At 44.0% G+C, this 24,617-nt stretch overlaps 1 protein-coding gene across 6 annotated transcripts in view; it reads left to right on the top strand.

The window, feature by feature from the left end:
* The window catches only part of BCL11B (BCL11 transcription factor B), a 92,182-nt gene that overhangs the window by 18,940 nt on the left and 48,625 nt on the right, over positions 1 to 24,617 (top strand). For 3 of the 6 annotated variants that reach the window (XM_059850286.1, XM_059850287.1, XM_059850284.1), the window contains exon 3: positions 24,319 to 24,534. The exons of the other annotated variants lie outside the window; for them this stretch is intronic. In XM_059850286.1, coding sequence (XP_059706269.1) covers positions 24,319 to 24,534 — 216 coding nt within the window. The remainder of the gene's footprint in view (positions 1 to 24,318; positions 24,535 to 24,617) is intronic. 6 annotated transcript variants of the gene reach the window in all.

Genomic DNA, 24,617 nt, shown 5'->3' with positions numbered 1-24,617 from the left:
GTACCAGATTGTTGCACAGCAAAACATAACCAGGCCAATGAGTTGGCAAGCAGTTATCGGTCACTGCTTCTTTTATTTCACTGCTGGCAGGTATTTTGGAAAAAAATAGACCACTGTTGTATTTTATACCTCTTTTTATCTTTCACATTTATCAGATCTTGGGCATAACCAGGTGACCTGTCCTGGCTGAAGAATGACCTGGGAAGGTGCTCCCACTGTCGTTTCATTGATGGTATCTCATCTCTTCCCCATGGCCCTGTGGTCTGTTTGTTAGCTTGGTTCTCTGAAACTACCCAAGTTTAAAAAAAAGTATCAGTCAGCTTGATTTTAATGCTGAGCACCCCAGCAAAGAGGAGGGAGCCTCTGTGGAGCAGGCACTACTTGGACCAGACCGTCTCCAGATTCACTGGCAGGTCTGCTCCTTCAGGCCAGCAAACCTTCACAAACATATTACTGCAGCAGCAGCACAGGTGCACAAAGATGGTGAGCTAATTCTTGCAAAGATAGTGCTAGGAGAGGGGAGGGGGTTGATTGGAATTCCTCATTCATCCTGTCCCGGCCACCAGTGCTGGGCTCCATACATTGTACTAGATGTACATCATGAAAAAAGGCTCCCTGTCAGAGGCAGGATTTAACTGCAACCCCTGCTCCATGAATGTTCATTTCAGGCTTTTGAATGGTAAAACTGCCAGTGAGAGAAACTAAATAACTCGCATGTGCTGGAAGCCAGAGATAAACACCGCTGCAGGTTGCCATGAAATGGGCTATTTGATATATTTAGAATTGTTATTTTTCTCCAAATTAAGATTAGTTAAATCCATGTGTGTTGTGTGAGTGACTGTTAACTCAATGGCATGGATTATCCTTTTTTCAAATCTTGACAGCTAATTATTATTGCTGCCTACCCTGAGACATTCTCTTACAATGTACCATTATGGACCCGTGCACCCATATTTAACTGCAGGACTCAGACAGCCGGCGTGATGCCTTCGCACATGAGGGGAGGGAAAGGCGAGCTGAAACGACCCAAGGACTGCCACGGTGACATCAGGCAGGTTGGGAAGAGGTGTTCTAAAGCTGAGCTGGCACAGGACTTAGTGGCTGTCCCCTTCCCAAGGCTGTCATGGCACCAGGTGCTGCTACCAGAACCTCTCTGGGGTAATGGGTCTTGCAGGAGTGACTTCTAAAAGTGAGGCGAGGAGAAAAAAGTACGTGAAGAGAAAGAGGCTTCTAGAAGTATGTGGTGACAGCGCTTGAGAAACTCAGCTGCAATCCTTTTCATGAGGCTTTTCCAGGCTTGTTTCTTCCTTTGAATTTGCTAGGGCTTTCCTGAGTGCAGAGGAGTTACCTGGTCACCTCCTCCTACTCCTTTGCTGCTTCAGCAGGTATTTAGCAACACGTTTTGCTAATTGGTGTTGCTGAACAGTAAGGGGAGGACACATGACACAAGGAAGGTGTCAACTGACAGTGCCCTGAGAGTGGGTTAATGAGCAAGCTTCCAGCCCCTGGGACCTTGTTGAGGTCCTTGCTGGGGCGTGGAGAGAAAAACAAGCAGGGTGATCTCACCCAGAGCCCTGCTTGCACCTGCTTGGATGGGGGTGGAGGGCATGCTTGGGGAGCTTGGCTCTCCTCTGGGGACAAGGCACCCTCAGCCCACAGAAGCAGCCTGCAGTGGCAGCTGCCCTCCCCTGATTTGCTGAGGCTTCAAGCTTAAACGAGGGCTGCTGAAATGTTGATGGCTTAAAGTTTTAAGGCTGCTGGTGGGGGTCAGCACAGGGCTCTCCAAGGAACACGATTGTGGCCCTGTGGGAGATCCAAAGAGAGGGCAGTGTGGAGGGTGCCTGTCAGCATGCCACCCCCAGGGCTGCAGTCACAGGGCAGCGGTTCCAGTGTCTCTCACCAAGGCAGCAGCATGGACCCTGCTAACCCCAGCAAGAGTTAAAGGTGAGAAACCTGCCAGTTACAAAACTCTTCCTTCCCCTTGCTTGAACTGCACCACACCCTGGGGCCCCACTCCAGCACCCTCTGCTCAGACCCAGCCCCAGGCAGCAAACCACCCTCTCCCTGCTGCCACCTCAGCTTGTCCCAGTTGTGTCCTGCTCAGGGTCTGGTCCTGCCAGGCGCCAAGACTTTCCTGGCATCTGCCAGTAAAGAGTGAAATTAATCACACTGAGTTTTAAAAGCAGTAAAAAAAAAAAAAAAATACTGAGCATATTATGCCCTTGATTCTACCTGCTGATCTTAGCTTTTTGTTTTGTTCTTCTCACCATCCCATTTTTCAAAGTTATCTTCCGTTCCCTGTATGTGATTAACAGGATTCCCACAAGGCTGCAGAAGTGGTGGGGGTCCAGTGTACCCTGCTGTGCTCCTGTTTCACCTGGGGTAATTCCCCTGAAACCAGCAGGACCCTGCTGGATTGACTGGGTGGCACAAGTGAGGACCTGCCCCTGAATGCGTGGTGTGCCATACTGAGAAACAGGAACTTGCTGCTGTTATTTTCTCCCTCTCTAATCTCTCCTAGTCATAGTCATCTTCAGTTTTATGAGTGACAATGCTGGGTAAAACCTTTTCGACAGAAGTGCCATTTTGCAGGCTGATGAGAAGGGATTTAAGAAGGTCATTCAGTACACACAGCTGGTCTTCTTGCTCTGGGGTGAATGTGTGTGAGGAGTCACTCTTTAAGAGCAAAACTTGCCTGTTTGTACCACGTTGGCACTGCTGTTAGCCTCTTTTAATTCAGTGGAAGAACTCTGGACTTAGAGTTAAAACCCACTAAAAATGTCACCCAAAAAAGTGGCTTTTTGCCTTTATTTAAATCCTTTTGTGAAATTACTTGGGTCATGTGTCCAGAAACCGTATGCATATCTGGTTATTATTAACCATGGAAAGACTGGTAGATTTTCATAGGCAACAGTAACAGTGAATGGTGAAGAGGCACTGTTCAGCCAGCCATTCCTCATTTTTCTTGACAACTTAGTGAGCAACTTTTAAGAGCAAAGTAAAAGTAGCGCCCAGCCAGCTTGTGGACTGCTTTGGCATTTGTGTGGATGCGACAAATAGCGATATGCTGTGCTTGTTGGAGTGCTGACTGCAAGAAAGTATTTGTATGTGTTTGCAAGGGAATTTTGGATTGGGATGTAGCTAAAGGAAAGCCGGGTGTGTGGAAGTATCATAAACGAGAAAAGCTGGCTCCAACGATGCTCTTCTCCAATGGTGGATAAATACTTAAAGGCACAGAAGTGGTTCCTTTGCTTGAGCAGGACAGAAGTGTTGCTATAGCATGAGGTTGTCTCCCTTCATGTGTTTTCCATAGATTGTTTTTCTTTCTCAGCCAGTGTTTGAGCTGTGCTGCCTATACACACAGTGACCAAATCAGCTGTGACATAAAGGTTGAACCTTTCTAGGTTTTTTCTGAGATTGGAACATTTTTCTATCATAACTGGAGAAAAAAACCCCAACTCTGTGAAGTAATCATACTTTTTGTACAAGAAAGGCTTGGATTTCTATGTCATGTCACATAACTTCAAAGGGCATAGACTTGGGGCTGGCTTTCAGCACTGGCTTCAGTGGCCGAGTGGGAAGATGGGAGCCTGCAGGGTAAGAAATAGAGGAGAGAGGCCAGGTATAGAAATAAAACCATTTTTCTCAGCAGAAAATCCTAGAAGCCAGGAGAAACTGGGTAACTCTTGTCTTGCGAGATGTGTGTGCTCTCTCCAATGAGAACATCCTTTTCTGCATGGTTTCTTTTCCCCATTCCCTCCCACCCTCCAAATGGTAATTGGTGGGCTGTGCAGTAGAAATGTTATAAAAAAAAAAAAGAAGAAAAACTGGGTGGGTGGGGTATCTAGGGATTTGGTGTCTAAGCTCAGGAGTTAAGCCGGAAATCCCAGAGATGTAATGAAAACAAAACGGACTTTTCACTCGCGCTGTGGCATTCTGGCAGTGAGAACGCTTTCGTGAGCCAATGTTTTCATTGTAGGTTTTCTCGAGAGAAGTAGTGGAAATGAATCGTTAACCCCTTAACAGGAATGAATGTGGTTGCTGCAGTGAGGAGAGGAGAGCTGTCTTGGCTTCTAGTTGCCGTGTTGCAGAGCTCGGGGGTGTGTGTATGTTTGTATGTAGTGGAGAAGGTGGGGTAGATACTGCTTGTAAGGAGTTTAATAACGTTAATGGCAGATGTGAAGTGGTTACTTAGTGGTTGTTGTTTTTTTCTCTTTGCATGTACGCCTTTGCAGAAAGATTCAAGTGTGATCAGCACAAACCACTGTTAAGCCCAACAGGTCATAAACTCTCTCCTTCTTCTGGCATTTGGTAGCATATTTCTTGAGCAAGAAAAGGGGGACCCTGCTCACTGGTCCCTCAGCAGAGTCATAAAAGCTGCAGATGGAAAAGACCTACCAAGTAGCAGATCCTGGTTTTCTTGGAAAGTAGAAGTACAGGACGTGTGTCTGTAGCAGGCATGCTATGTATATAGCTTTAAATGTCCAGCAGTCTTGGATGGTGTGCAGCCTCACAGGAGTCAGCCTCTTCTTTAAAATTAAGGGAGTTTGGAGAGGAAGAGAGCTGGGAGTGATTAATCTAATTTACCTTAACAGCCACTTTTGGTGACAAGCTCTTGTATTCTTGTTCTCCATGTTGTCATTAGGCTGCTTCTTATTTTACTATTTTATTTCACGTTTTGATCACTGCTGGCACTTACCCTGTTTCTCTCTCCATTCTCTCGTTAGGGTAATTTATCTGCATGTATTCTTGCAAGCAGTACAGAGTATCAGCCCCTCTGCTCTAGTTAAAGAGCATCTCATCTACCTTTTAGCATCTTGGAAGAGCAATTAAAATCGTTATAGACCTTCTTCCAGCTGCCCCAGACCCTCCAGTCCAGCCCTTGCATGCAGGCTGCGGGACTCTCTGTGCTGTGCAGACTTTGGATGTAATTGCATAGCTGCTGCAAAGGGCTGTGTCTCTGCAGCTGACCTTGCTCAGCGCATCTGGCCTCTGAATAGATGTTTGCCTTCTTTCTTCCCACTTTGACAGCTCCCCCCCTCTGCACTCCAGCCCCTCACTCTGCTCCAGCCTACTCCTTGTCTCTCATGCTGGGAAAGCACGGCGGCAGCAAGGTATTTGTGGCTGAAACTGCCTTGGCAGTGAGGAGAGCTTGAGGAAAGCATCAGTTCTCCTGCACACCCCTGTTTGGAGAGGGGAAAAATAAGAAAGGATGCTGTTGAATAAATGATGGTTCTACATGGTTTTTTATACCACACTGCTTTTGTAATGGTCATTTAAACAAGGTGGAGTGGTGGGGGAGGAGAGAACAAGATGAGGCTGCAGACAAGGATTAAACAGCCCTCTTCCTCTCTTAAGACATTTATTATTTTCAGAGTCAAACCTGTAGTCAGCTAATGTAACTGTAAAAGTCTCCTTTGAATTATTGCCGAGGTGCTCTGAAGTCTTCTATTAGAGCTGATGTACTTGTGTGCAGACAAAATCCAGATTTGAACTTAGCACCTACTTGTTTTATTTTCCTTATTAAACCAACTTCTGGTTCATTTTTTCCTTTCAAGACCCACTTTTTGTTTCCCGTTTTCTAGACTACCCTATTACTAGCTCATAAAAAGAGTTAGAAACTGAAGGGAAGTTTCCTGAGCAAGAAGGAATTTTTTTTCTTCTGGTTTTTTTTTTTCTTCCCCTTATGTCTTGGCCTGGAGCCAACCTGTCTTTCAACAAGTAGAGAGCCATTCCAAGTTGAAATTTATAGAGCAGAGTCCAGGTTCAAGGGCTGAAGCCCGCCAACAGCTCCAGTCTCTTTGTTACTGATTAATTCTGCAAGCGGTTCAGCTGGTTTGCTCACTTCTGCCCGCTCTTCACAGCGCCGCAGCGCTTCCGAGCCGCCTGCCGCTGCTTCGCCCTGCCCTGCTTTTCAGCAGGGCTTTATCCCCTCATTGTATAGCATCCCCCCCAAATGTATTTTAACCCCATGCAGTTCAAGCTGCAGTGAGTTGACTTTTTGGCAAAAATCAACAAAACATCCTTTCCATCTTTCCTCCACAATATTTTTTTTCTATTTTTTTTTTCCTTTTTCCCCTGACAGCTGATTTTAAGTGTCTGGAGCTTCCCATTTCACTTCAGCTCATATTAACGATTGCTTCTTGGCGTCAGTTGGAACCCAGGTTCCCAGGTTTTAATTAGTTCACTCAAATACACACAGTGGAGCAAAATAGTTTCTTTCAGCTTTACCTGCAAAAGATGTTTCCTGTCTCAGTGAGGGGGTTTTCCTCATGGAGGGATTTGAAAGGCAGAAGTTTTCAAGTGGTCTCAATATGAGGCCCCACAAGAGCGAGTGTGGGAGGTGAGGGGGAGAAAGAGCAAGAAAGAGAAAAAGAGAGAGAGAAAAAAGCAAACAAAAAACTAAACCAAAATAGATTTTGGGAAAGTACCTTGAAATGAGGATGGTCCCAATCCTGCAAGAAATTGGATGTCAAGGCACAACCTTGTTGACGTCAATGGGGGTTTTGCCATTGGCTTGGGCGCAGGCCGGATTCCATCCTTAGCTGCACCGAGCTGTAGGTATGCCAACGGCCCTCTGCAGTCAGCGGGATTACTGATGTGCAGAAAGTTAAGCATGTCTGTAAGCGTTGGCAGGATTAAGATCTGTGCTGGTATTTTCAGACCAAGTGAAATGCATGTGGGAGTTTTTTAAAGAAGAAAGTGCATGGGAGTTTTAAAAAAGGGACAATATAGCCAAGCCTGCCATTTTTAAGTGCCTTGGGGAAAAACCTGGGCTGCTATTAAAAATATCGGAGGACTAATGTGTTACTAATTGTGACACAATTAACTTCTTAAAAGTATTTGGTTGTGAGTCCCAAGAAAATAAAAAGATGGAGATGAACAGCTAGAAATTCAGGCCTGTGTTCAGTTAAAACATTTCTTTTCTTTTCTATTAACTAGAAATAAAAGCAAGCCTAGAGGTTCACTTTACCGTGCATCTTGGTTACTTTGTTCCTAGAAGTCTACTTTTTAGTGGGTTATTTAAAGAATTAAAAAAACAAAAACACAGAAAGAAGCTCAAACCCAGTAGCTGTCTGAGACCCCTGTATGTGGCTTTACCACACAGCTCTTAAATTCTTGTTTAAACATTTCTCAAGAGCTGTTTCTTGGGACGTAAAAATGTGTGCTGTTTGTCTCTAGCAGATTAAAAGTTTACCTTTAATGTGACAGCTTCTCAAATCTAGTGTTGGAAACATGCCTCTATTTTATGGTATTATGAAACAGGTCTGGAGCAGAAACAACATATTTAAGTAAGAGAGAATGAGATAGAATTTGTGGGTTTCTTTCTTTAATAGTTTATAACCAGAAACCTTTTCTCTGTCTGTCTCTGAAACTTTTGTTCCTGCAAGTGGTCAGCACATGTAAACCACACTTTGGAATTTAACAGTTAACCTTAAAAAATATTAAGTTCAGCAAAATGGCTTTTTTTTTTTTTTTTTTTTTTTAATCTACAGACAGCTCTTTGTAATGATCTGGCAGAGGAATCTAAAGTTAGTTGGGAATTTTTTCCTCCAAAACATTTGTAATTTTAGCAGTAGAAAACTGAAGCACACCCGAGCTCTGCAAGGCTCTTTCACATCTGCCTCCGCCTGTGTGCCGATTCCCTGGGGTCCCATTTATAACAATCTAACAAGATAGAATCTGCCTTTGAGTATCAGTAAATATGGCTAAAGATCACAAAACTGTACTCATAATTGTTCAAGACTAAAAGGCAGAATATAGTGTTTGATTAATGTTTATGATACAGGGCCTTTTTGCAAGAAGATAGCTAAAATGGCAAGCCCCCAAAACTTCCTAAAAAACCCCTGAACCCCCACTCCAGCTCCCAGATTCCACTGAAGGATGTTATCTTCATTGTGCCAATTTCATCATTTAAGATGATGCACGTTATTTTTGATTTTGAAACTGATTGGGGATTCCTGGTTGGGGCTGATTCTCCAATGGGATGCACAACAGAGTTTTCTGTTAGCAGTGCTAGTACACAGGAGCTAAAGACATTTTTACTGGCCACCAGAGCACCCATCCCTTCAGGGAGCTTTTGACAATGCATTGTCTTGGACTGGCCTCAGCCTTACCACATCTGCTGTGCGGGTAAGGAAAAGCACCCTCAGTCCTCAATGCTCCCTGTCTGACAGTTAACATTCATTAGAAATAATTTGGCAAGGGGAGGTCAAGGATGCAGTGGTGTTTGGAGACCCACAGCAAAGACACCTGCTTGTTTTGGAAGGACTGACCAGCAGGATTGATGAAGTCTGTGGGCTGGGGCCTTGGGGCTGCTTGGGCAAGGGTTTTTTTCCGGGCAGCTGGCAGCTTGCAACAGGCGTTTCCCGGGTGGGGCAATTCACTGGTTGTCCTCACTCCATCTGCAGGAAGCTTGGGAACAGCTGTTGTCTTCACTTTTGTGAGACTTCCCTGCTATCTGCAAAGGTTTACTTCTTTGAGAGATAGTGAGTGGAGAATACAATACAGATGGATCTGTTTCTCTTTCATTAGCCCATTTAAGATGCTTGTTAAAATGTGTTTTCTTTGCTTTTCAAATGATAGAGGTCAGTGTTTGAAGTATCACTGCTAACAAAAAAATAATTAAAAAAATAGATATTTGAAAATGCCCAGGTCAGGACTTTGTTAAAATTCTGGTCTAGAAATGGCAGGGATCACTCTGCAAATGCACAAAGAGATGATGTGAGGAAGAGTCAGTGCTAGCCTGGGTTCAGGGCTGGTCCCTCGCAGAGGCTCCTGCCAGAGCAGGTCCTGGAAGGAGCCAGTGGTGGGGCTGGGTGCTGGCCAGGGTGCCTAGGGAATGTGCTGAGAGAGTGGTTGTGACTTTTGCAGTGAAAATCCCATGATTTGGGGAGTGGGGTAAGGGTACAGAGAGAAAACCTGGAAGGGCAGATGTGTGTATGCTCCAGTGGAGTTTGTTTCTCACTGAGGAGGCTGTGGCCTTGAGGATGAGACAGTGACTGGGGTGTGCAGAGAACTGTGCTAGCAGAAATACCACCCCACCATGCCACGATGGGAGAACCCTGGCACTTCCAGAATCATGCTGAAATACTTCTGTTTCCCACCCTCCTGCCCCTGTGCTTCTCCCAGCCCTGGCTGTGTGATGACAGTGCAGAGCAGAGCCTAAACCCCATCCCCCATAACCCTTCTGCAGGACAGGTTGGCGTGGTTTGATGGATGAAGCACAGGGGACCATCAGTCCTTTTTCCCACCCTGCAGCCCCAGCTTTGTTCCTGAGAGGGGAACAAGTCCAGGAATTTTTAGTGCTACTTGCTGTTGGTTTTAACTCTCCCATGTCTTTGCCAGCACCAGCTTTGAGACGCCCACAGGAGATATGCACTCTCATTTCCCAGGAGGCAGAAAAGATTGTGAATGGGTTTATTTTTCAAAGCACCCAGCTGTGTCCGGCAGGAACTTGGGGCAGCCTGCAGTGCTCAGCACCCTTCTGGATGAGGCCACAGGTGCTACTGTCCAAAATTCCAGCGGGGAGCAAGGAAGGTCAGCAGAGCTGTGGCTGGGAGAGCTGCCCTCTGGTTCACTGCTCACAGCCCTACCCATTTGTGCATGCATGGGTATTTTTGAACAAGCCCTCATCCCTTTGAGCCTCAGTGCTGTTAGCATGCTCCCCCATCCCCAAACTCCTTGGCAAAGATTAAACAAAAATGAAATCACAGGCCAGGCACTGGGGAAGGCAGTGGTATCTCTCAACCCCTCTCACAGCCTGCACTGGTTGGTGAGGATGGATGAGGATGGGAGGCATCATGCCACTTTGTGCAGCCTCGGCAGCATTGCCACTGTGGGCACAGTGCCAGGAGATGGCCTCTCTCTCATAAATGAAGGATCTAAGAAAATTTTCTTGTGAACATGTGATAGGGCCCTTCCCCGTGTGGGTAGGCATGAACCCCAGAGCTGGGTGGCTCAGGTGAGACCTTGTCTGAGTTTGGCTGGGTTGGGACATGGCTTGTGCCTTCACCTCCACTCTGGGTGTTGGTTCCAAGAGGAGCTGGCACTCCTCTGTTCTGTATCCCTGCAACTGGGTGCTGAGGAAGAGGAGGAGGCAGGGGGGAAACTGGTGGGGGGGGGGTTTGGATAGGGGAAAAGAGAAAAGATCTGTGACAAAATCATGCGACACCCACGTAAATATTGTTTGTATGAATTGGGTCCTTCATCTTTTGTTAGCAGCAGCTTGTTAATTAACAGCAGATTAGTGCTGCTTTCTTCTGACACATGAATATATTTTGGGCTAGAAAATACTTGTACTCCATAAAACTGTGTGACTGAACAATTCAGAAAGTACCAGCGGAGCGCCGTAATGGATTCCCTTTTCATCCCCTCCCCCCTTCCTCCTCCTCCTCCTCCTGCTCTAAATGCAAGCAGATTTCTGCAGTCTAGTGCAGAAGAGACATGTTAAACACAGCTAAATAAATCATGTTTACTCTTGGCGTTCTTGGTAGTGAAAAATCTGTTGGCTGTTTTTACTTCCTTATTTCTCAGCATTTGCTTCCTACCTGTTTTTGAGCCTGTGCCCAGAAATAGTAGTTTTGTCAAACGAGTGGATTATGCCAACCAGCAGTTCCCTCTGCCAAGGAAGCTGCTGGATCGCAAAACCCGGTGACTTCTTTCTTAGAGTGACACTGAGATTCCCACTCTTCCTCCCCCCACTCCCCATTAGAATATATAATAAAAGTATTAAAATCTGGAAAAGGAGAAAATCTTACCAGATCCTGGCAGTTAAGAGCCCAGATTAAGGAAAGTTGAACTTCTGTTCCAGAAGCCCTTCTTTAAGCTGTTTGTGGAGGTGAAAGTGCTGGAGATAGTAATAATAGGAACCAGACATTTACCCTTTTCTATTATCATTCCAAGTCTCATTCCCCCCCACAAATGGGAGTGGGTTTTCTTGCAAAATTTTTCTGGCTTTTTTTTTTCCTTCTCTCTACAGAGAGCTTTACAGCTGGGAAGGAGAGGTAACTAAGCCTTTATTTAATAAAATTGGCTCTGCTGTTGCAGGATAAGGATGAGCTCTCATTTTTGGTCTGAATCTGCTCCTGACCCTGCATTCTTGGATGACCCTATAAACCTCCTGCTTGAGTGAGGGGTTGAGCTTCCTTTGCAAGATGGGGTAAATGCAAATGTGACAAAGCAATGCACAATGCATGTATATATCTATATCTATGTACCTATATAAAACAAATATATATAGTGTGGCACATTTGCTGTCATCAGCAGAGCTGTGTAGAGTGGAGGGGAGTGTAGCTCAAAAGATAAGTAAGTCCATTTTCACAGAATCCTGGGTGTTAAGTGCTCCTCTTTGACCCCAGGTGGCAACTTTTTAGCCTGGACCCATCTTCCTCACGGCTGTTATCCCAGATGTCAGTGATCCCAGATGTGACTGTAACATGGATTATGAGCCTGGTGGACTCTCCCTGTTTAGTTTTAAAATTAGAAAAAAGATCCTTTTTCCCATCAGAGCTTTGCATGTATTTACTCTTTGATCACATTGGAAGGGCCTTATCCTGTCTCCAGAGAAGCTTTAGTTCTGCTTTCAGTGGTAACGGGGATCTGGCCCATGCTGAATATTAGCATTTTAATGGCTTACTTAAAACCCCATTGCTGGTACACTCACAGGGCTCCCTGCATGAGGAGAGTCCAGCTCTGGGGTTTTGCAAAGCGATGTTGCAGGCTGCGATGTCTGCTGAAAGAGGGGAGCAGGGATGGCCCATTTGTCATAGATTATTAGTATTGTCAATAATAACATGCCTACAGAAGCCAAATTAATTCCTTCTTCTACTTAGTACTAAGTCCAAGAAATGCCAGATCAGTTTCAGAACAGGGGAAAAAAATAAACAGAATCAAAGTTTGTATGTTATGATCCCTCTGAATTTCTGGTGGGAATACTCCGTGATAGAAATGATATTTCCATAGAGGCTCTGGCTGCCAGTTTGCTTAATTACATTAAATAGTGGTATAAACCTCTGCAGAACATAAACCTCTGTTACAGCCAGTCATTAGAATATTGAATCATAAGGAATAATGATACCAGTGCTAACGGGTTACAACAATCTTTATTATATTAGCGATTGAAGTGTTATTTAAAAAATAAGGTTTGTTGTAGCAGTTTAGGTGTGCATGCATATTTTCTCTGATCACCTATTAAGACACTGAAGACTGGATTTGAATTTATTACAGGCAAATAAAGGGCTTGCTTCGAGGAAGAACTACTAGATCGCTGCTTATGACTTTACAATTTGATTCCACTTGTCCTTAAGGAAGGTTCATAATGCTTACTATGGAAATACCATCTACATCTAGAAAATTAGGGTTAAAAGGATGACTTTGTTGAAACTAATTACAGGCTGGTTCAGTTTTTTAGTTGGTGACATTTTAGAGATTTTGCTTGTAATGCAGGAGGTTATAGAAAGATTTGGTTAGACTGTGATATAAAGCAATAAGCTGTTATTGGAGAATATTGACATTTTCATCAGAAATAAAACAAGCCTAGTCAGCCTTATTTTACTGGGGTGATAGGTATGAATTTAATATTGCTTCCTCATCCTAACCGTGGACTTTTGAAGGAATTCTCTTGCCTCACCTTGCTTGTACAGTATGTCTGGTTTTTTATCTCTTCCTTTTTTTTTTTTTTTTTTTTAATGCACTTTCCTAGGTAAGTGTATTCAGCTTCTGTTTCAAGCAGACTTGATAACAAAAAGCCTTTTTGTGTATTTCGCTTTTATGTTATGGAGAAAGATACTGTTGTGTACAAATAATGGGTAAATTGAGAGCTACAGGGAAATCTGGTCCAGAAAGTAAATACCTCAGAAAAAAATTCTTTATGTAGAATGGTTCTTGATTTCTTATACTTTGCTCTTAGTTTTGTGTCAGAGTGAAAGGATTACAGCGTTCTTATTATACTGAACTTGTGTTTTTCCTCTCCTGGTGCAGGGTTTGGTTATCCTGTCTAATTAGTGCTTGTGACTGGCCAAATTCTGTTTGGATCCAAGTCTTTGGGTAAAACTTCATTGTTCTATTTAGCAGAGGGATTGGACACAAGTTCCCAGCATGCTTCCTTGTGCAAATGAAATGCTGGTTCACTCTTTCCTTTTTTTGGCTTACATTATAGTCAGAACTATGTTCCTGGTTGCTGTTTTTTTTATCTGCTTTCTTTCACTTTTTAAAAGCTGGTTAATTTCCTAGCATCTTTTCCATTCACAGAGCATTATTTGCTTAGTTGTGCTGGTGTCCAGTGGATTGAAGACTGAACCTTTAGATCCTCAGTGTTATTCTCATTTGGAGGATTATTTACCATCTCCAGGTGATTGCTCTGCTCATTTAATTTGACAGATTCAGTTATCAGTCTTGGGTCTATTCGTACACACATAGCTGGAGTAGTTTTCACCTGAGAGATCCAAAACTCAATGGGAACCCTCATTTTAAAAATCTCTGCTGCTCCCTCCCTCCCTCCCCAGTCATTCGCTCTGTTTTGCTTTTTCAAGTTTGCTTGGTGTTAGTGAATTTCTTTTCTAAGTGTGAAAGTGCTCCATGCACAAGGAAAAATTTGAAAATCATGAATGTTCCTGGTAATGTCCCTCCCTTCCCCCACATATTTTAAAGTTATATTACTTTAAGTCTGTTGTGTGCATTCACACTAGGCAGGTAGACTACTTTTCACATTGAAATTCAGCACTTACAGTGTCTACACTTACATTGCTTTTGGCAAGGTGTGAGCCAAAAAAACAGAAGCTGTGATTCTCCCCCAAAGCTAATTGTTTCTGTATATTAAGTTTGTCCATCTGTGCTGTGCAGGGACATGGCATCACCTGATGGCTCTCCTTTGAATTTCCAGCAGCGAAGCAGTTAACAGTGCTGCTGCTTAATATATTGCTGTTACAGAGTCTTTTTAGTTTCCAGGACATTTAACTAAATCAGGTGGATGTCATTAGCCGATTTTCACAGATGGGGAGACTGAGGCACAGAGGGGCAGAGTGACTTCATCTGCTTCTTTTTCCCTAAGTTCCCTCCCATTCCAGGAATTGATTTTGCTGCCAAACAGCTGAAGAGCTGCTGAAGCCTCATTTTGCCTAATTCCTCCAAGAGTCTAAAAATTGTTATTTTTTTATTGTGAGAGATAGGGAAAAAAATTAGGGACAAAATTTAAAACTACTACTAGAAGGCAAACTTTATAGCGAGGCAGAGATATTTAGCCAAGCAGCAGATCCTGCTGCTGTCTTTTCCAGAGGCCACATTCGCCCTGAGGATACATGTTTGCAATGCAGCATCTGCCAGTGTGTGGGACTCAGCTCCAAAAGGCCAAGGCAGAGAAGTCCACTCTCCTGCTTATCTGTGGCTCTTCCCTGGCCACTTCAATTCCTTCATTTTAACCTCCTGACCATCCTCTTGTGGTCAAGCCCTCTGACTATTTGTAGGGGCGTTTCTTGCTCTAGCTGCATATATATATTATTTTGCCCTTTGGAAGCTGCTCTTTGCATCCACTGAGTTACTTTATTAATTTCAGGTCCTTTTAAATTGCTACAGTTGTCTGTTGGGGTAGTTATATGCTCCAATTACATCAGAAATATTTGCTGGTAGATAGAAATATTCATGATATAATCAGGTCTAAAATTTTTAGTACCCCCAAGGATTTTTACAACTGCTGAAAGCTCCCCAGGACTTAATTACAAGAGTTGGGGAAAAAATTGGGAAAATTGATGAACTGTTTATTGTCTACCGTTTATGCCTTTTGGGGAAAAAAATACCCAAAAAACCCCAAACAACCCAACCCTCCACAAATCAGGGCGATTATTATTATTATTTGTTAGTTTATTGTGGTAGCTTCTGGATGTTGCAGCTCAGATCAGGCCACCCTTCTGTTAGGCACTCGACATTCCCAGAGTGAGAGCTGGGCTCTGCTCGAGAGCGGCTTGGGGCTGAGCAAACCTGACAGGCAGTCAGTGGGAAGGTCAGAAGGGAAGCTGAGCTCCAGGAGAGAACGTGCCATAGCCTGTGTGGCCCATAGCCTGTGTGGCTCACGCCCTGGAGTGTGCACCCCAGCCTTCTTCCCAGCCCAGTGGTCTGCAAGACCACTCTCCTGAGATGAGGAAACTCCCTGGTTTCCTGTGTTATATTTTCAGCATATCTATTGATATGTCATATTCACTCATCCCTTATGATGTTTTTAGGCCAAATCCTGCCCTGTTTTCCCTTGCTCTTACACCCAGTTGCTCTTATCACAAAGGGATACAGTTCTCCTGGGGCAAAGGCTTGTGTTGGTGGGGTGGCACAGGACACAGCAGGAGATGATGAATGCAGCCTTGGGGTAGGAGAGAGTTCTTTTTCTTGTGTGTTTAGCTGGGGGTGAGCCAAGATGTTTCAGTTTTTCTCTTCTCATGTTCATAGCACATACAAGGGGTGAGGAACAAGTTTAGATGAGCGTCAGGTGGGAGAAGGGTACAGGTGGTTCTGTGGAGACCTGGCTCAGAGGGATGCTGCCACGTGGGTACCTGGATATGGGGACCACCCACCCTGGCCCCTGAGTGGGGACACTGACAATCCCCTCCCCTGTTTTCTAAAAGAGGGGGTTTGGCAAAACAGTCCTGCAGGCATAGTGTGGGCTACTTCAGTGAATTCGCATGATCTCAAGGTAAGTAAAATTCTCCACAGCCTGCCCTTGGTGTCCAAGTCTCCAAAATGTCATATGCAAATACATGGATGACATAACGTGGATTTTTACACAGTGAGAGGAATTGCATGCTCTTTAGATATGTTGGGATATTTATTAACCACATGGGGTGTTCCAAACTCAGTTTATTTATCTTCGTAAAGTACTTCCAGATCTTTGCGTGGAAGGCACTAGAGAAATGAAAAGATTATTATTATTATTGTTATTATTGTTGTTGTTATTATTATTACAGCATCTAACTACTGACAGGCAACCACAGCTGCATGCTCCATTCAAACCACTTAAATTTAGGGGCTGATTTTTACAATATGGACTCTTAATGCTTTTCCCCACTGACTCCATATGCAGAAATGTGTGTTCACCTGCCCTGCAGAAGTACCATTATTCTCCAGAAATATGTAAATGGGGTCCTTTTAAAGAAAGAATGAAAATATTGAATAAATATTAAGTATTCACATTTGTATGGTAGAATTTAATGGCCATTTAAGAAGCGCTTCAAAGCAACCAACTGTAGGAGCTGGTAGTTGCTCCTCTGTCATTAAAAAAAGAAAATGCACTGATTAAAACAAAGCCAAGGAACCTTGCAGACAAAGGATAACATTTTCGGTGTTCAGAGGTCTGACACGAGCTACAAACAGCCCAGGAAATGGAGATCTGGGTTTCACAGCCGGGCGTTTTAATCAGTACGGCTGTGCAGAGCCGCTGCCGCGTGTGAGTTATGTAATATCACACTTCAGCCGCCCACGCGCACTCAGAGACAACAGACATCTTCGAAAGGTCTTGGCATTATTCAGAGCAAAGACTCCCAGCTATACCTCGGCATGGTGTTTAACCTTATCTTTACTTACATTTAGCCATTTCTTTTATTTTTTTTTTCTCTCCTTCCTTCCTTTTTTTTTTTCCCCAGTCCTTTTCTGTGATGCATCAATAGTGAATAATTTTGTATTTCTAAAAATGAAGCAAATATAGGGGGAAAAAAATCCCATTAGTTACATAATGTGTTTTCATGACAACTTTGAAGATTCTTATCATGGCCATTTTTTGCATTTTGTAGCATCGTCTTCATGCTGCTACTGTTATTATTGTGATTTTAAGTACAGTTGAAATTTTACATTCTGAAAACAGCAGTTAATTATTAAATGGTACCTAGCCTATGCTTTCTTTAGATTTTTAAATAAGAAATAATTAACCAGAGTTTTTAAAGGTCTGCAGAAAAGGCAAACAGGCCAGTGAAACCCCAGGATCTAATAACAAAAAGGTGAGTTGGTTTTTCAGTGCACTAAGACTTGGAAGATATCCTTACTCTGGCTTTTGAGTAACAGAAAGAGCTCAACCACTTTCATTCTAGTATAATATAGCTCTGAAGTTAACTGTTTTTCAAAGAAAAACAAAAAAAAATTAGCTGGCTGCTAATTAGATGTATTTTAACTGCAAAGTCATTTTAGCAGCTAATATTGTTACTATCTGTTTCAGTGTGAATCCTTAGTGAAGCTATTAAACTGTGAGAGCCTGAACTTATCAGACATTTTATAATGTGACTGAATTTTTGTATCCTTGTTCAGAAATCTGTGGGGAGTGGAGGACCTTTCTGGCTCAGACATGGCAAACACATTTTTTACCAACTGATTACCAGGGTGGGCAGCTGAGACCTCCTTGTATCCTCCTTTTCAGTTTTTTTTTCTTGCTTTCTTTTCCCTGGCAATAATATTTCTTGTTTCTGTTGCACTCCCTCCTCTCCCAGACAGCAATCGAGCCCTGCAGTGTGCCCTTTATCCAAAGAAAGGGATTTAACAGCAGGGACTGGTCTTGGTGATTTCAGGATACTTTTGACTCCTGCCTGTTGTATACAACAAGTTGGTGATTCTCAGCAGCCAGGAGGCTCTCAGCATCAGGCAGAGTCCTGCTTTGGAAAAGCAATAGCCCACAGCAGAGGGTGGCCTTAGCCATCATTTTCCTATCGGTTTCTGACCCAGGTTTCTTATTTTGCAATTGCTGGGTCGTGTTTCTCAGGGTTTGGGTATTTCCCCCTGTCTTATTGCATTGGCTGATTTTATTCTCCTTTGCACTCTAAAACAAAGTGACTGATACAATACCCAAACTGATGAAAAAGAAGGTGATTTTTCCCCCCTTTATTTGCTCAGATTTGAATTAGGTTATCTGCCTATCTTGTTTATGAAATTTTGTGCTGTCTTTTCTGCACAGACTGTGACTCCCAAATCTTCCACAGCTCCATTTCCATATTCCTGCGTGCTTGTTCTTTGTTAATCACTTGGCAAGCGCTTATTTGAATATTAAAAATTTCTTTAATCATCAAAGGCAGGAGCACAGCTTCATGAATATTCATATTTTTTCCCTCCTCAGACTGGATTCTAGTTCATTACCCTGCAGTAAAGCCAAACAGTCATCAATCGCGCTCATTACAGCCGCTGGCGTTTTGATTGGCTGCCTGCTGCTGGTAGCCCGCGTCCCCCATCCTCCCGCTCTCCTCCATGAGCTGTCGTGTACCTGCCAACAACAACAACAAAAAAAAATATATCAACAATGCAAGAATAAAATTTCTCCGGTTGAAAAACAACTTTGCAAACTTGTCAAGCAGTCCTCATCACTTTTTTTTTTTTTGATTTTACACCAAAAATCAAGGAAAAAAAATTAGAAGGGAGAAACTTGAGCTTTAGAAATGAATATTTGTCAAGAGAGTTGACGTAAGTTTCATTTGCATAATGACTTTGTACTTCTGCATTAATAAAATTTGCATATGAAGCCATGTTAATTACTCCTGATCATGCTTTTTGCATTCATGCATAGTAATTTTCTCCGACTTGTGAGAATTAATGTCTTGGCATGGGGGGAGGAAGGGGGGGAGTTGGGGTACTGTCAAATTTCTGTGCCAGTGCCCCTCACTCACACTCTTTCTCCTCCTTGCTCACCACGTCGTGTTCTTGATCTATGACTCATTTATGCATTATCATTCAAAATTCTTGGGAGAAAGAAATGTATCAATTCAAAGGGAATCCTGGTCTGCCAAAATGAAAAAATCCCTGAGCAAAATACAACAAGAAATCTCTTCCTTGCTCTCCTTCTTCTCTACCTGGTGCAACTTTTGCATTTCCAGCTTGAGCAAAGTTTCAGTCTAAGCAACACAACCAGTGTGGGGAAACCTCTCCCAAAGCACCATGTGTGTGCTGGGGGGACAGGTGAAGGCTGGTGTGCAGGTGTGTCTGGTTGAGTGCTGGTCTCTGGGTGTCAGTATGTGCAGTTGTGTGTCTGCACACCAGGGAGTCATTCTGCTTTCCTGGGGGATGCTGTGTGTATCTGCCCCTCGCAGGGGCCATTGCTCTGCTGGTTGCTGTTGGAAGTGTTTGTGCTTGTGTGCATTTGGAAGTGTGTCTCTGTGTGTGTACGTGTGTGTGCTTGTGTGTATTTGCTTCCCAACCCTCTTGATGTCTGCAAAAAGAGACATGGCAGAGAGACAATGCTATCAGGTGGGAACAGTCCACAGGAGAGGGTGTGATGCACGTAAGACAACTTGTTTTAGAAAAAGCTTGGAAAAAAATCTGTTGGAGAGATTAGTGGATAGATTTGTCTGTCATTTTTGGAAACCTGCTGCAATGGTTCATGTAAAACTCCCCTCAAAACATCTGCAGTATTTTCCCTGAACATGATGGGCACAGGGCAGGGATGATGCTTCAGCCTGCACTCCAAATTTGTAGCTGTACACTGTTTGAACAGATGTTTTTCTTTTTATTGAAAGAGAATTTTTTAATAATGGAGCTGAGCTTTATTCTCTAACCAGCTATTGATTGGATTTTCTATCACCAGACAGGCGCAGAGAAACACGTAGAAAAACTTGGTTTGTGCCCTGTTAAGCAGCTCACACGTCTGCCTGTGCACCTGCCTGTCTGCCTGTACAGGGATACACACCCAGGCACCCACAGCCAAGCACACAGCCCCCCTGGGACACACCAGCTATGTGTGGCTGCAGTTCCATGTGACATGAGATGTAACGCCAGGGCTCTTAATTTAAGATTGCTTCCCCTGGTCTAAGCCACGATGAGGTGGGACATTTTGAATGCTGCTTTGGCTCCTTCTTTGTATTTTGCTCAGGGAGTTTTCTGCAGATGTGCCAGAGAAGTGTGGTGTTTTACATACACCATATCATATGGCCAGACATGTCTAGGCTTTGGGAGAGGGGCAACAAAAGGATGCAATTTATGCCTTCATTGTGGCTTTTGTCAGGTTCATCTAGGCTTTTCCATTTTCCATCTGGGGTCATGTCCAATTTACCTTATTTTCTTCCTTGCAAGTTTAAAAATAGCAGAGAGAAAAAAGAAAATTACTCTAAGTGGTGCATTGGAGTCAACATCACCTGTGAGCTACTGCCATGTACAGGTTCTGAGGAAATGCTGAGCCTGTTTAATGCACGAGAACAAAATCTTCCTTTACCATCAGCAATGCAGATGTTTTATTTACATGGTGACAGTCCCTGTGCGTGTTTCACACTCATGCTATGTGCAAAACTCTCCGTGCAGAATGAATGCAGAATATATAATTGAGATCTGCAGTGCAGGTGAGTGATTTCCCAGTGCTGACCCAAGAGGAAAATCGAGCCTCACACATCATGTCAGGGATGTCCAGGCAACACAATGCTGCATGTGTGTGCCTGCTCTCCCCATCCAGATGGGATATTTGCCTCTAAGATTGCACTGCAGTTCTTGTGGTTTGCTTTCCCTTTACTGCTGATTGTGGCTATGCCCTTTGTGGCAGTCAGGGGCTCACAGGTTTGTTTTCTCTTTGAAAATGTGATGTGGTCGATTGGATGTAGAATTCCAGAAATCAGCTCCGCTCCCTTGCCTCTTGCTGTGTGGGCTGAGCAAAAAAGTCTCTGCACCACCTTAAGATTCTATCTGTCTCTATCTATCTATATGTCTGTCTGTCTATCTATCTATCTATCTATCTATCTATCTATCTATCTATCTATTCTACCTAATCTATCTCTCTTTTTATCTTTGTTCATTTTGTGTTTGTCCGCTACCTGTAACAGTTAAGCTGAAGAGCCTCCATCTTCGTTTTCAGCCTTAAATAGACTCTTTGTGGAATAAAAAATACGCCTAGGATCAGAGAGGAGATGAAGAGATGAAATGGTAACATGTTCCTTGCAAATACAAGCTGAGTATTTTTGAACACAAGTGGTTTTTTTTTCTATAACTATGAAGAGGTATCATGTACCTAATGGTGGACCCCTCCTTTTCTCCCTGCCTTTTCTTGAGGCCACTGGATATAATTTCCATCTTCATGATTTTCCACTTGATCTGATTCTGTAGGATTGTCCTGATTAGCAACAAAGAAGTAAACCTTGAAGTGGTAGTAAATGGGAGGAGAAATCAACTGATTTGACTTTGCTTGTAGGGATAGACTTAAGTCTCCTGGTCTGGCAGCTGCACAATATTTGTCTCAGTGCTGGACTTGGGAGTGCTGGTGGTAATCCCTGATCATCTGACAGAGTCTCTCTTGGTCCACTCTTCTTCTCCCTTACCAACCTGTTCTTTTGTGCTACCAGGTTAGCAATTTTTAGATTTCCTCAAATCTACATCTGTCCTGGACAACATCATGTCATAGAATCATAGAATGGTTTGAGTTGGAATGGATGCCCCTGCCATGGTTAGGGACACCTCAAAGACCCATCCAACCTGGTCTTGAGCTCAGTTCTCTGGGCAACTTGTTCCAGTCTCTCACCACCTTCACAGTAAAGAATTTCTTTCTTAAAACTAATCTACACCTATCTCTGTCACTTTAATTCCATTGTCCCTTGTCCTATCATCACATATCCTGTAAAAAGACCCTTACCAGCTCCCTTGTCAGCCCCCTTCAGGTACTGGAAGGCTGCTGTAAGTTTTCCCCAGAGATTCTCTTCTCCAGGGTGATGACAAAGAAAAGAACTTTTGAGTGACTGTTTCAGTTCCATCCATCCACTGGCATCTGGTTCATACAGTTCTGGTAAAATTGCTAGGTACCTTGTTAAAACAGATTGCTCTTCTGCCCCCAGGAGCACTGTTGGGAGGCTCCTACAGGATCCCTTTGGCCAGATGGTAAGAAATCTCCTATTTGAGACCTTTATTCCCTTTCCACACTAGAGATGTGCTTAGTAAGATCTGGGAGGGCCTTCCTTGGTGAGAGCTTTTTGCATCTTCTTGCACACCTCAGGGCTGTGCAAACTGCATTAAATTCATTGCCAATGCACGTATGGGACACACCAGGCTAGAGAGGAGGCTGTTACTCTCAGGGTAGTGTTGTGTGCCAGGGCCCACGGACCTCCAAATTAAAGCTCCTTGCAGTGGAGTCAGGTGATGCATTTGCTGGACTTCATGTAGTTTCTCTGTGTGATTATCTCCTTCAAAACCCATAGTAAGGCACCATGATATATAGAGGGCCAAGTGATGGCAAGACCTATACCCTTGGTCATGGTGAAAACGCAGACACATCTCAGTGTAACTTGAGATGTAGCTGCCCTGTAGTTCTACTCAAAATCCCCATTTCAAGCTGATGAATTTCCAAGCAAGACAAGTGCCCAGGCAGCTCGACACAGCGTAGCTATTTTTATTATATTAGGAATATAGGATACAATTTTTAAGTCATTGGAGGGAATCTGTACTGTTCTTTCCTTATTCCATGAAAAGAGCAAACATTATTCATATCTGTTACAGTGGCAGTAGAGTGGCTCCTACACACATAGAATCCATGTCTAACATCAGTTTCCACATGCACAGCATGCTGTCTTGCCAGAAATGTAACGTAGGTAGGATCTGGATAGTAGTTATCATACCTGCTTGCATAGTACTTTCAGAGAGATCAAAGAGTTACAAAAGTCAAACAGAGCTCCCAAAATAAAAAAAAAAGTCCTTCCTTGTCCCACAAGCCCCAGAGATGTCTTCTATTTAAAACCAGTCCTCACAAAACAGCACAAATTTTATCCTCGATGCTTGAAGCTCAAGTATTTACACAGGGAATTTAGACTCTTCACTTGTGGTTTTGGCAAAAGCTTCACACAAATGTTTTGCACTGGTGGTCTCTTAGCCATTTAAGATAAACGCCAAAATCAAATGCAGTCCTTACAGACTGGAGCGCTCGATGCTGTGCCAAGGATGAAGTATCCCCATTTGCCTCACATGTGTAGCTGTCAGATCAACATGCAGGCCTGGTTTCTGAATAGGGACTCTCAAGGTGGAGAGACTCCCTTGGAAAGTTTTGCAGGTTTAGAGTTAGAAGAAGCATGGATAAATATTATTCCTTGCAGCCACAGTGTAGGTTCCTTTAGGAAATGTTTTTTCTAGGGCTGGAGGGAACACAGATAAATATTTCTGCTTGATGCCATGGTGTTTGCATCTGTCTGCAAGGTGCACACTCATGCACAGCTAGAGATGCCACCATTTAGTAAGAAAGCATTTGCCAGAAGGTACCCCACAATCAGCACACATATTTCCTGATCTGAATACAGGGGGAAGCTGTGGCTTCTGATCTACCACTGTGCGGTGACTGTTGGTAAATGCCAACTTTTTAATGGCGACTACTCCACCACATTTCTTCATGTAGAAACTGCCCTTGATTAGTAGCTACCCTTTAGTTAATAACTTAGAGGCAGGAATAGTTTGAAATGGAGGGGTTGGGATTCCCAGTGGATGAAAAGTGGTGCCGTTCACTCAGCTTCCTTTTAAAGTCTGCTAATTTGTGCCAGGCAAAAACGTGACTCCTACATGATTCTGTGTGTGTGTGTGTGTGTCTGTCTGTATTTGTGCAGGTGTATGTCGATATTTAAGACTTGTATCTTAGTTTTTCAAAGCCACGGAGTTCAGTTTGGACTAGTGCCAGGAGGAGCAAGCACTTCCAGCAGAGCAGGAGAAAACTCTTAAACACAGCTTTTAAAAGGCAGGTGATTCCTAGAGGGGTTAAAAATAAATAATAAGGTTGTAGGTTACAATATCATCTTTTAGCTACCAGGAAAAAGGTTGTTCCCTTCCTCGCAGGTTCAGTAGGGAATCAGCCTGCATAATCGGGGCATGCAAAATGCACAACTGGCCGCAGCTCAAGCGGGAAGGCAGCACTTGGCCGCCAAGGCTTCCTTCTGGGAGCCCGGCTCCTGGCACCTCACTGAAGCCATTTGAGCTCTAAGTCACTGCACTTTGTCCGGGCTGGTGTGTGGAGCCCGCTTCAGCAGTGGCTCGGCAGAAAGCCTGCTCAGTTTTGTGTCGGCTCAGTGCATTAACACAGCCATAAAACAATTATCCCCCTTTTGATTTGGTCCCTGAGCAAGCCCTGGTGGCGACGTCCGCCGCCTCTGGCTCTGCTCTGTGCCAGGGCTGGCCATCCCCCACCTTCACCCCGCTCCATGCCCACACAGGCCCTAAGCCTGGGTTCGCAGGTCCTCCAGGTCTCTTCTTATTCTTCCCCAACCCAACGTGAGCCCGCCGGCCTCAGCTGGACCCAGAGAGGGATTCAGAGCAAGTGTGTTGAGCCTTAGGCAGCCAGCCCCCACTTCGCTTGTTTGATGCCTCCTCTGTCCCTTCAAACTTAGATCCGACTGACAGTTTTTTCTATTGTTTTTTCTCCAGGGCCGTCCAGGCCTGCAAACCTGCCGGGGGCTCCCATAGCTGCCTCCTCCCACCCTCACACATCCGTGATCACGTCACCTCTCCGCGCACTGGCCTCCCTCCCGCCCTGCCTTAGCCTGCCCTGCTGTGGTGCACGTGCAGTCTCAGTTGGCGGGACTCAGACTGAGATTCAGACTGAGACGTCAGGCACATTTGGATGTCATTGTCAGTTGTCAGGTAATAGAAATACTTTTTTTTTGTTGCTATCTGAAGGTCAGTAGTGCTGCCAAGTGATGTCGTCTTTGCTGTGGGAGAGCTGA

Source organism: Haemorhous mexicanus, chromosome 6 (assembly GCF_027477595.1).
Source record: "Haemorhous mexicanus isolate bHaeMex1 chromosome 6, bHaeMex1.pri, whole genome shotgun sequence".
NCBI lineage: Eukaryota > Metazoa > Chordata > Aves > Passeriformes > Fringillidae > Haemorhous > Haemorhous mexicanus.
The sequence above is the reverse complement of the archived record's forward strand: the minus strand, read 5'-3'. Positions and strand labels throughout refer to the sequence as shown.